Source organism: Ambystoma mexicanum, chromosome 8 (genome assembly GCF_040938575.1).
Source record: "Ambystoma mexicanum isolate Mex_15411 chromosome 8, UKY_AmexF1_1, whole genome shotgun sequence".
Classification (NCBI taxonomy): Eukaryota; Metazoa; Chordata; class Amphibia; order Caudata; family Ambystomatidae; genus Ambystoma; species Ambystoma mexicanum.
Genome location: NC_090929.1, coordinates 1,110,375,758 through 1,110,388,697, shown reverse-complemented (window position 1 = coordinate 1,110,388,697; position 12,940 = coordinate 1,110,375,758). Strand labels below are relative to the sequence as shown.

At 47.3% G+C, this 12,940-nt stretch overlaps 1 protein-coding gene across 1 annotated transcript in view; it reads left to right on the top strand.

Annotated features, from left to right (window-relative positions):
* LOC138472790 (S-adenosylmethionine synthase) overlaps positions 1-9,832 on the top strand; it is a 327,300-nt gene extending 317,468 nt beyond the window's left edge. Inside the window, exon 9 of the mRNA XM_069611138.1 lies at positions 7,429-9,832. Coding sequence (XP_069467239.1) covers positions 7,429-7,531 — 103 coding nt within the window. The 3' untranslated portion in view covers positions 7,532-9,832. The remainder of the gene's footprint in view (positions 1-7,428) is intronic.
* Positions 9,833-12,940: the final 3,108 nt, after the last annotated feature.

Below are 12,940 nucleotides of genomic sequence, written 5' to 3'. Positions count from 1 at the left end.
TTCTCATCCAATATATATACAAACTCGTAAGAAATGTGAATCTTATTTTATGAGATCAGCTTTTCACCAAACGCTATGCGACCCTGTGTTTTAAAAAGTAAATGGAAACAGAACATTGAAAAGTAGTTTTGTATTAAAGCGCATTCTATGCATGTAGATGAAAGTTCCCAATGTACATATTAGTGCAGATGAAACACCTGTAAATGAGACCAATGTCAAAGTAGTCTTGCAAATCATTTTGGAATCTAGTTGTGCTATCCTGTTGAACCTGGTGACCATAAGCCAGTTGTCTGGGCTGTAATACACCTTGCCTTGTTTGGACTGGATAACCATGACCCCGGGTTTGCAGTGGAAGAGAGTACTGTACATTGCTATCCTCTGTGGTAGCTATCTCTTGCTGACGTGCTGAAGATTGTGAAATATTTGAAGCTAGGCCCCATTATTTCGTTTCCTAATCTTGAGACATTGGCACTTCTTCAGCATGGGGTCTGGCATGGATTCACATGCTTGTGAATATTCCCTGTCGTCAGGCTGGGAATCCTCGGTAAAAGAAACTGTTTCACTTACAAACTGTCTTTCTCCTATAAACCAATCACTGAGCTCTGGGTCATACTGCCCCCAGCTCTAAGCCCCTCCTCTGGCAGCCATCTTCATATTTTTACCGCACTTCAAGTGTTGGGAGTCCTCGTGTTTTGCTCCGACAGCTTTTTCTACCTTTGTGCGTTTTTTCATAAAGTTTCTATTTTTGTAAAATAGAGGCCGTGTGCTCTTCCATTCCTTTGACCGGCAAGCAGGGATCTGTTTGTCAGTGTCTTTCATCGCCCCTCAAGGGCAAGGATCATAGAGTTTTCATCGAAGATTCCAGAAGGCCATCGGGGCTACACCGCACGCCGGACCATGTCGCAGGAGAAGGACGGGGGTTCTCTCTTCAAGCTCTGCTTTAGCTGCTGATTGAGGAATGGGTTTGTGGAGGACAAACACTCCCAGGGCCTGTACTGTCTCCATCCGAATCGCAAGGAAGCGGATTGCTATATTTGCCTGGGATTCACCAAACGCACCGTCGGGTATCGCCACAGTAAATTGGCGGCGTGGCTCAACGCCAAGGTCTCTACCCCGTGTGGCAAGCAGGGGCATGCCTCACCCAGGACCATCCGGTTCGAGGAACAGGCTTTTAAGTCCTTTGAGGGCGCTCCATCCGTGGGGGCCCAATACAAGGCCAAGCACAGCAAGTCCGTTTCCGTCGGGGTTGCCGCGACGAGCCGGGCGCACTCGTCTTAACCTTCTGCCTCCATCTCAAGCCATCGCTCCAGCTCCTCCTCAACCAGAAAATCAGCTAACCCCGGGAAACTGCGGGAGAAGCCGGAGAAGACCAAGGCGCAGGGTAAATTGTCCGACCTACCCCTGAAGGCCCAGGTAGTCCAGGAAAAGTCATCCTCGACAATCGAGCTGGTGGCGGCCACCCTCTCAAAAGGCGAAAGGGGGTGACACGGTCCAGGGGACCCCTGCAGCGCCTAGAGTGACCCTTCCTCTCAGGCGGGAGGCTTCGGCCAAGTCAGTGGAGAAAACACTGGAGAAAAGAATGCTTGTCCTGAGCCCGGCTCTGACTCCTCAGGACACAAAAGGGGGGGGGAGCAGTGGAGGCCTCTACTGTCCTCCAGAGCATGGATATTCCTTCTTCAGACGAAGAGGACATGGTGCCCGTTCAAACGGTACTGGAAGACGTGGGGAATGACGATGGCGGAAACGCCGAGGAGGAAGACGACGACGGTGGAATCGCCGAGGGGGAGGGGGGAGTGAGGGCGATGACTATGGCGTAGCTGACGACATAGGCGCTGGGCCCAGCAAGCCTACTCCCCACCACCTCCAAGGGACGTATCGCTGGACATTCTGTCAACTCTCCACATGCTGGTGTCAGAGATCCAGAGGAGGATGCCGGCGAAGAAGAGGAAACTGCATCCAATGCCTCCTCATCAACCGCCTCACATACCTCCCCCCCCACCCCACCTAGTGATACGGGGATGGACACAGCGACAACTGATGTACGGATGACGACGGCAGCGTTTCCCCACCGCTGAGAGAGTCTCCAGTGGGATTGTGCCACTCCATGGACACCCGCGCGTCTGAGCTCTTCCAGCTGATGCCAGAAGAGACCAAGAAGAAAGGTTTCCTTTACCAGCGCCGAGAGGCAGTGCCTATCCTGGACGACGTTTGGGATGAGGGCCTGGCGCTGATGAGGAATCCCGCCTCGACGAAAAGACAGGCTGAAAAATAAATACTGGGTGCCCTCCCCGGACTCTGGTCTCGGCGGCTGCAAGGAAGATATTCTCAAATCCATAGTCTTCATCCTCAGCTCCCTCCGACAGTGAGGGGAATTTGGACGCCATGGATAGGAAGGTGATATACCCGGTGGCAGCGACGGTCAAGGCAGCAAATGCTCTTCCAATCCTGACCAGCTACAACAGGGAGCTGTGGTATCAGATGGACCCGCTACTGGAATTTCTCCCCGATGACAAGCAGGTTGAGGCACAGGAAATCCCCCAGGAGGGCGAGGTGGCATCGGACCATGACAGGGTTCTGACAGATGGGAATGGTGTCTGCCTCTGTCGTCGTTGCTGGTTGAAACCCACCAACTTTCGGCAGGAAGTTCAGACTAGGGTCCTGGACATGCCGTTCGACGGAGACAATCTCTTTGGGAAGGCCGTCGACGAATTGTTGCAAGCCATCAAGACTGACAAGGAGACGGCCCATGCCTGGCCATGCTTCAGCATCGCCCTCCTTTCGTGCTTCAGGAGGCAAATCCGGAAGATCGTCAAAGGGTTTTGGCGGGGGATCATCCTTGTACCGCCAATTCTCCCGTTCCACAACCCAGGATGCCTACAGGGGTCGTTCCAAGGCTTACGGAGGTGGCCACCATCGATGTCGCTCTCAAGTTAGCCACCGTCGTCATCGCTCCCAAGGCGGCATGCAGGCCCCGAAGCCCGGCCAAGACGTCAAGCCCCACCCATGCACCATGGTGGGAGGCCGGCTTGTGAGCTTCGTCATTGAGTGGGAAAAGATCTCCACCGACCGATGGATGCTCTCACCCGCGGACACACTCTGGAGTTCCAGCAGAAGTGTCCGCGGATACCACCGGTGGCTGGCAGGAGCAGCACATCCCTCTGCTCCTGCAGGAAGTACGGGCCTTGCTAAGAAAAGGGGCGATAGAGCTGGTTCCAATTCGACTCCGGGGCTCAGGAGTCTACACCAGATTTTTCTTGGTAAAGACCAGGGGCTGGAGGCCCATTCTCGACCTGAGGCGTCTAAACAAGTTCCAAAAATTCAGGATGGTCACATTGCAACACATGATGCTCGGCTAACTGGAGGATGGTGACTTCCTGATGTCGCTGGATCTAGAGGACGCTTAATTCCGATGCTTCTCGTGAATGGGGACGTGGAACTTCCTGCGCTTCCTTGTACAGGGAAAGTAGTACCACTTCAAGACCTTCCCCTTTGAAGTGAAATTGGCGCTCAGGGTGTTTACGAAGTGCCTGGCAACAGTGGCAGCCCATCTACATCTGCAAGGAATACATGTGCACCTGTACCTCAATGAGTGGCTCATCTGGGCCAAGTCCAGGAAAATCGCTGTTGAACACACGATCAGGACCGCCCGGCTGCTGACATATCTGGGGTTCTCGGTGAACTATCCAAAGTCCCGCTTGATTCCATTACAGAATGCGCTGTTCCTGGGGGCCAGACTCAACAGTCTCCTGCCTGCCAGCCCCCTCAGAAGAGAGGATAGCGGCCATTTTGGGAAAGGTGCAACGGCTGTTGGCACTGAAGATCGCCACGTACAGACCAAGTCGCTGCTCAGCATGATGTAGTGTATTTACCTGATCAGGATCTGCAGGTTGCGGATGTGGCCCCTTCAGGAATTCCTAGACGCTCGGTGGGTCCAGGTGTCCGGAAGCTTCGCAGACAGGATTGTGCTCGACGAGGAGTTCTGTTGAGCGATAAGGTGGTGGGGCGTTCTCTCCAACATCGCCGGAGGCAGGATTTTCCAGAATTCCCCCCTATCGAGAGATGGTCATCAGACGCGTCACTAGAAGGCTGGGGAGCCCACACTGGATGTCTCCACGGCAAGACTTTTGGCACTAGGCCGTCGAGCCAGGGGAGGTTTCTCATTCCTTTTCACCGGGCGGGAATCAAGAACACCATTGCCGACTCCCTCAGTAGGGAGCTGCGCTCTTGCCGCGAGCGGGAGCTTCGTCAGGATCAAGTGGACAACCTCTTCCTCAGGTGGGGCAGACCCCAGATTGATCTGTTTGCGACGGCAACAAACTTCAAATGCCAGAGATTCGCCAGCAGGTTCCACCAGCCGGGTAGCATGGGGGATGCGTTCTCCTTCCAGTGGGAAGGCCTGTTCCTGTATGCGTTCCCGCCGTTGCCTCTACTGGGTACTGCTGCGAGTCATCAATCAACTCAAATGGTGCCGATGCAGGATGATCCTCGTCGCCCCGGCGTGGCTGAGACAGATTTCGTACCCGGGCCTTCTCAGCCTGTCAACGTCACCTCCAGCCAAGCTGACCGTGGTCGCGGATCTGCTCGCCAGAGAAGGAGGCGAAATCCTCCATCACGACCCAGCATCGCTGAACCTGAAGGCCTGGCTCTTGCAGCCTTAGAGTTCAGTGGGTATGAGCTACCGGCGGACTGCAGGGAGGTCCTTGCCAGGGTCAGAGCGTAATCGACTCTAAGTGCTACGGGCACAAGTGGAAGCATTTTGCAACTTGGTGCCAGATGTAAATCAACCCTATGAGGGTCACAGCCCCTCACATCCTTCCGTACTTGTTGTCTTTGGCCAAGTCGGGGGCTGGTGCACACCTCCAATAAAGGGCACCTGGTGGCTATCTCCCACTACACCAGGTCTCCAGGACGGTCTTCTCTTTGGTCACACCGTCTAGTCAGAGTTCCTCAAAGGACTGCTTCGATCGTTCCCGCCAGTGAAGGCACCTGCCCCAGCATGGGAACTCAATGTGGTACTGACGAGGCTTATGGGGGGGGGGGCCTCTCAAGCCTCTGCATTAAGCTCCTCAAGTTCATTTAGTGGAAAACGGCTTTTCTCGTGGCCATCACCTCTGCCAGGAGGGTAGGTGAGATCCAGGCCCTGTCCTGCAGGCAGCCTTATCTGACTTTCCACAAGACTAGGGTGGTGCTGCGGATGCAATCTCCTTCATGTCCAAAAGTCCCGTCGGAATTCCACCTCGGCAAACCTTTGGTGTTGCCCGTTTTTTTTTTCGGACACCTTTGTCGCCGGATGAAGGGACTTGCACTTGCTGGATGTGACGCATGCTCTGAAGTTCTATATGGCACGCACAAATAGTTTCTAGAAGACGTCTCAACTTTTCTTGAACTTTGTTCCTGTAAACCATGGGAAAGCTTTGTCCAAGGCTTCCATTTCCAGGTGGCTGTCCTGCTGTATCACGCACTGTCACCGGTTGGCAAACCGGCTGCTACTCGGCCGTCCGAGAGCCCATTCCACCAGAGCGATTGCTGCAACGACAGTGTTCCTCTCTGGTGTGCCCCTGCTGGACATCTGCAAGGCTGCTACGTGGAGGTTTACGCAAACCTTCACAAGTTTCTACTGCGTCGACAGGGATTCCAGAGAGGGGTCCAGGGTTGGCCAAGCAGTGCTACGCAACCTGTTCGCTTCAAGGTGAGCGTGTTCCGGAGGTAAGAGTATTTGCTTCTGTTGAGCCTTGCCACCTCTCGTGGTTGTGTATGTATCTACTGCTATGCATTCTTTATTCATGAGCATGTGAATCCATGCCAGACCCCATGCTGGAGAAGGAACAAGTTACTTGTAACTGTTGTTCTCTAGCATGGATCTGGCATGGATACACGGCATGGAACCCTCCCTCCTACCCCTCTGCGGCTCTTCTTGGTCATACTGCCACTTTACGTGCTACCAAATCTGAAGATGGCTGCCAGAGGAGGGGCTTAGGGAGAGGGCAGTCATTGTCTCGGGGCAGAATGACCCAGAGTTCAGTGATTGATTTATAGGAGAAAGACCGTTTGTAAGTGAAAGTGGAACAGTTTTTCCTTTTACCAAGGCTCCTGGCCTGATGACAGGGAATATTTGAGCATGTGAATCCCTGCCAGACCCATGCTGGAGAACAACGGTTATAGGTAAGTAACTTGTTTCTTTTAGAACTCCATCACAATTTAGTTATCAAGAATGTGGTCTACCATTTACACCTGCTCAAGAGGCATCCTTCCTCCTCCTAAATAGTCCCCCTTTAAATGGAATTGGTTCTCACATTATTCTCATTCCGACTGGACTAGTTCAGCGGTCTGTACTTTGTGTTCCTGACAAACAATTTGTAGATCCCAGAGTCCTGCCATTAGGGTTCACTCTGGCATGGGAGTACAGGACCACACTGCACTGGTTGCCAACCTCCTTTTAAAAGGAACAAGGCCAGTTACAAACCATGTGCTTAATGCATAAGGCTCAACGCCTCGATGCCGCTCAAGGCTTTCATTTGTGAAAACCTTAAGGAATGTAAGATTTGGCTTGCCTGCAGTGAACCTAATTTTGCCTAGTTAGGCTGAAAAGACTGAATGCCAAACGCCTCCATATTTAGTGCTCTTCCATCAAACACCAACGCACTGTCGCTAGGCTGGCCAGTCTTATTCACGTTTGCTCCAGGCTCTTTCAAACCTGCAAAGTTTCAAATTTGAATGGTCGGAGGCCGAAAGCCAATTCATCGCACCTACAGCCATGGGTAACGGCATATTGTAAATGCTTTTACATCAGTACCCTAAAAACAGCAAAGCGGGGTCCAAATAACTTGTTTGCTCACAATTTATGCTCTCCAAACCCTGTATTTTGTTCTGCACTGACATCTTCCTTCCTTTCTTCCTGCAGTGCTAGGATGCAGCTGTAAAGTGGTGTAGAAAAATGTAATCAATGAGAATGATTTACGGTTTCCTGAAGAGAACTACAGGAAATCTTAAATCGTTCTCATTGATTGGATTTATGCACAAATACCTCGAAAAATGTAAAGCATTATAATGGAAATTAAAAACAAAAATCAAATTGAGCTTTTATATCACGCCTCATGCCAGCGACCAACCTCTAAGCACGGGACCGGGATTCGAACCACAATGGTTTGCCTTGCTTCCAAGACAAACTCGTTGCCCCTTGGCTATCCTCTCCGCTCAAAACTGAAAAATAAAAAAGTTTTAACAAGTGTATTTTCCTTTCTACTTAATGATGCAGTAGAATATAAGTCCAGTCCAAATTATTGAATTGTAGTTTTAAGTAAGTCTGAACCTATCCTGACGTTTTTTGGCAATTGGAATTCTACAATTTTGAGACATGGTCCTTTTTGGTGTTTTCGCATATGTCATATGCACAACTTATTTGTTTTGTTTATTTTTTCTCCCAATTAGGGATCTGGACCTGAAAAAGCCCATTTATCAGAGAACTGCCTGCTATGGCCATTTTGGAAGGTGCGAGTTCCCCTGGGAGATGCCCAAAGAAATCTTCTTTTAGGAAACGCCAGACGTTTTTATTTCTTTCAGGGGATGGAATGGGATGTCCGCTGCAGGAACTTTTTGCTGAAATTCTACAAACCGTTCTTCACCCGGCTTAAGGAATCCAGGCACACACAAGACATTTAATTTCACTTTTGTGCCTTTTAATTTTAATGACTGACCATTTGGGGGGATTCCAAACCATGCAGACCTTTTTAAAACGTCTGGTTTACGTCGGAGCCTCTGCCCTTCATACTGAATGATCTGGTGCCTTTTATATTTTACAATGCTGCTATGTTGGTTTCAGCTACAAAAGGAAAATGTGAATCTTGCGCGTTGACCGACTTGGACTTGTTCTGGGTTCCAGACAACTGCATTTTAAGGAGGAACTTTCACTTGCACAAACCCTATTTTAAGTTGGCGCAAGGGGATTTGTTTTAAACAATTGGGGGCCAGTTTCCTATTTGAAGCCTGTCTTAAAGTCTTTCTGCTGCTATTGATGTCGCCTTCATATGGAGTAACTGCTGTTAAAGACTATTCTAGGGGGGGGTCTACTGAATTTGCCACTGGGGATATGTTTCATGCGGCACCCCAAAACTCGTAATCTTTTCTGACTGCCAAATAATGAATCGGGCATCTTTTTAAGGGTACTTTCGGTGCACATTTAATATTACTTGCTGGCAGCACTAAAATGCTACCCCACAAGGACATTTTTGAATATTTTACCTGCTGCGTTTGCTAAGCCAGATTTTTGGGGAAACTTGAGATCGATTAATGTTTTTGAATAATCAACTCTGCTGTGATTCTGCGTAACAAAAAAAGTTCCTCTGGGAACTTATTCCTATATCGTTGTTTTGTAATTTACATTTTTTAGTTAACCATGGGGAAGACATTAAAGGCAAACAGTCTTTGGTGACTGTTGATCTGCATAAGGAATTTTATTTTTTTAATATAGCTTTTATGACTTTACTAATCTATAGAGTAATACATCTGACAACCAAAGCTGATTCGACCAGTAGTAGCACTGGAACAAAGTCATCTTGGGAAACAAAATTCAATGAAAATGGACTGTACAGACCATCGGTACAAGGCCAGCTTTGGATTCCTATGGATGGCTTCAATTCCCAAAGCAAGATGCTGTTCCTGTTAATAGTTTCAAGGTGAACAGAATAAGCACAAAGAAAAAAATATGAACATAAGGTGTTACGGTTTTCTGCAGTTGTGTTGCTTGTGCTCGTGGCTGTGGTGGGAGTTATTCGGAAATTAAACTGGAGATGTCTTGACAAATGTACAACAGCAGGTTTTCCTTTCTCATATTTTGAACGTAGCAGCTGTACCACTTCAGTCCTTTTCATATCTTGATTCAAATCCTTTCTATGCATCCTTCTACCATTTGACCCGATGCTGCTATTGAAGGTATGGTGCCACATGTACTCAGCATATTCTTTAAGTTTGTGAACCTCTTTTCTGTATCCCCGCATGCAATGGCAGATCTACCTTGCTCCCCCCCCCCCCCCCGGTTGCATATGTTATCCAGCCCATACTCTATCCCATTTCAACTGGAAACGCTGCAAAATTGCACATCGATCTTGAGCTCACCCCTGTTACTGTACTTCTTCTCCTAAGCCTCTCCTACTATTACAAAACCTGCCCAAAACCCCCACCCCAAACTCCTTGGTCCCAAACTATGGAAAATATAGATACAAGTTGCAGCTGCGGTGTGGTTTCTCATTATAGAAGTATGCGTTCACCTTCTCAAAGCATTCTGTATAGGAAAACCTCCCCCAGGAAAAGACATTGTGCAATGGTATAAATACAGATGTTATGGTACGATTAAAGGAAACTCTATTTTATTGCAGCAGCATGTACAAGTGGATGAGGATTTCATGAACTAGGGTATCCCATCTAAATCTAAACCAGGTATCAACAGATCAGTGCAATACGTTGTTTTTAACACATTTTTGTATTCGACTGAATCCTTATTTTCTGTGCAGTGAATAGCCTGCTGATTTTTCTTTACAGCAACTTACTTGGACAAAATGACTCGTCACAGCTTCCAGTTCATGCTTGGCTTTTAAAATGTCTGTATGGGAAGTGTTTCTAGTTTGGTATTTGCGTCGTTCATCTTTTGCTTTCATTTTTAACCCAAAGAGCATCCATAAAACCTGCTGCAATGAGATGCCAAATTTGGCACTCTTAGGTCTTCAAGTAACTTTAATTTCTCTTTGTTTTAATTTTATTAAATTCTTGAGGTGGCCACTGTCAGTTCAATGCATGAGGAATGTACTTTGCCAAATAAAACTGAAAATGTTATATTAAATTTGGAACACATTGCTTTTTTAAAATTTTCTGCCTATTCAGCCTCTTAGGGTTGAGCAAGTGCAGATTTAGAGAAATATGTGCTTGACTCAAATACATTTCGACATGCTCCTAACTTCCACAGATTTCCCTCCTTTGTAGAACTGCTATGCTTCCTTTGTGTACTTGGCACCTCCTCTCTCCTAGATTGATGGGATTTGAGGGCGTTCCAAAATAGGGACATACTGGCTCCTCTTAATACCAATTTCCCCCATCACTGATGTTCAATTTGGCCTTCCCACGTTTGCCCAATTTTGCCTGTTAAGATCAGATGCGCTATACCTGTTTTTCTGATGAGATCACCCATGAGATGACACATTTACATTAATTTTGACTTGAGCGGGTCCTTTACACATGGGTTTCTCAATTTAAAGATCAGGTGTCAAGGACTGTGGCTCCTGAAGATATCATGCCTCTATTTAGTCCAAACAGGTGCTGTGTCCACTCAACCCACACTTGTTGTCCACATTTGTTATGTTTTTTTGGTTATACAAACAGTAAGCACATTTCAAGATAATATATGAAGAAAGCAATGTATAGGCATGTACACAACAGTGATTAAAACAAGTCCAGAAGTACAATTATGAGAGAAATCTAATTAGTAAAATTCTCTTAGATGAAATTCAGGGTGTCTAGTCAAAGGATCGAATCAAAAGGGTCGACAGGACAAAGGATCGACACCAAAGGGTCGACAGGACAAAGGATCGAATTTTTTTTTTAAATTATATATATTGTTTTAGGTTTCCGTTTTGGAAATAAATGTGGTTTTTAGAAAAAATTCGATCCTTTGTCCTGTCGATCCTTTGACTTGTCGACCCTTTCACTGTCGATCCTTTGACTGGCAACCGAAATTCAGGTGTTCGTGTAAATTGTAATAAAATGCCTTTACATAAATTCAATAAAATCTGTGCTTAAAAAATCGGATCAAGGGATCTCAAAATATAAAGTGTGGTGTCTCCATTCATGCATAATACACATAAGAATATACACAGGAAAATTTTGTTAAAGAAATGTCAAAGTGCACTACCTCCTGCCATACATAGTACGCAGCAGCTGTTCTAACGATTGAGTCTGCTTTAAACTATGTATTCCAGAATTGATTTGAGTCGAAATGATCGGAACATGCAACACATTTCCCAAATCCCTTAATATAAGCAAACTTGAGCCTTAAGCACCTTATTAATATATGTCGACCGTGTCTCAATATCCAATTGCACAATCGGCAGAGCCTTAAATCATAGGGAAGCTTGTTCCATGCTCCTACATACTCCAATGTTGGGAGTAGGTTGAGTCACAGATACAGAATACTAGGCTTTGTCAGTTAAGAACCGGGTCCATTTACTAAGAAACCTTGTGTTGCAAAAGTCTATCTCTTCTTATCAGCTAATGGTCCCAAATTATTTATTCTGTCCCAGAGTCTTGTTTAGAATGTGTTCAATGTTGGGTAAATCAAACAGAGTTATTCCCAACATGGGCAAAAGGCAGTTAGCCGTTGATTCCAGTTCCAAAATAAATGTGTTCACTCTCTTGGCTTGAGGAATTTTGGCCAATAATCCCAGAAGTTAATTAGATGTGCAAAGAGGAGACATCAGTTTAAAATAAAGAATAGTGCGTTCGACCAACCATGTCATTGTAAGTGAGCAAAGGCCAAACTGCCTCAACAGGAACAGTGCTCAGGAGATTCATCACCGAGTGAAGTAGCGTAGCGTTGAACGTCCCAAGCTATTTAACAAATCTTGGGGGCAGAGTCTGCAAGCCATAGGTGATTGCAGGGATAATACTTGTGCAGTAAATTGTGTTTGTGTTATTGCCCCCTTTACTAGTAATGGAACGCTTAAGGAGCAGCCATTTTTTCCAGATTTTGAGGTTTATAATGACCTTATAAAACTGGTTTGTGGGATTAAGCCTAATAGGAAAACCTAAGTAGATGCGTCAACCACTTCCAGTTTGATATTATGCAAATTCCAATTCAATAAGGGCTTTTTGGGAAGGCTGCCACCCAAGAACATTACTTTGGTTTTACCAATGTTAATTATGATGTGATTTCACTGTGCAAAGTCTGCATCTGTTGAGCGCTGCAACCATATTGCTGTCTGGTCAAAAAGGACAGTGCTGTCCACGTAGCCAAGCCACAACACTGCCACTTGATTGATCCTTGGAGGGAAATTTGTTACAACATCTATCGCAGTTAACTGTAAGGAAGGCATGGTATCACCAGTAAGATGGACACAAGTGACTACAGTTCTCCAGCATGGGGTCTGGCATGGATTCACTTGCTCATGTATATTCCCCATCGTCAGGCTGGGAATCCTCGGTAAAGAAAAAAAAAACAGTTTCAGTTTCGTTTCTGAACAGTTTTTCTACTAGTAAACAATCACTGGTCTCTGGGTCATACTGCCTCCAGCCAATGACTGCCCTCTACCTAAGCCCCTCCTCTGGCAGCCATCTTCAGATTTTTACCGCACGTTCAAGTGTTGGGAGTTCTCGTGCTGTAACTCTCGAGCTTTTTCTGCGTTTTGCGTTTTCTCTTACATTTTCAGTCAATCGAGCCTCAAGCTCCACCGATTCTACTTCCGATCAACGGGGACCCGTTTTCGGAACTTTCAACGCCCCTCAAGGTTATCTTTTCATCGAGTTTTCCACTTCTCAGAGGATTCCAGAAGATCTTTGAGGCCTACCCCGCGTGGACATGGCCCAGGACAAAGGAAGCATGACGCCTGTTGGATCCAAGCTGTTCAGGAGTTGCCCTGGATGCGGACTACAGAACGTCTTTAAGGAGGATGAACACTCTCGGTGCCTCTACTGCCTTCACGACGACAAATTGCACGTGGAGAAGGACTGTGCATTTTTGTAAGAACATGTCCGAACGGACAATGACGGATCGTCGTATTCGACTCACCAACTGGCTGGAGGGGAAGAGCCCAGCAGTGGGTGAGAAGAAGTCCGAGCGGTCTTCTAAGACCTTTGAGGGCGGTCTGGCGACGGGGGCCCAGCAAAAGGCAAAGCACCGGGAGTCTGCGGGCACCGGGAGCGCCGATCGGTCGGGCTCCTCGGCTGCCAGGCAGGGCGC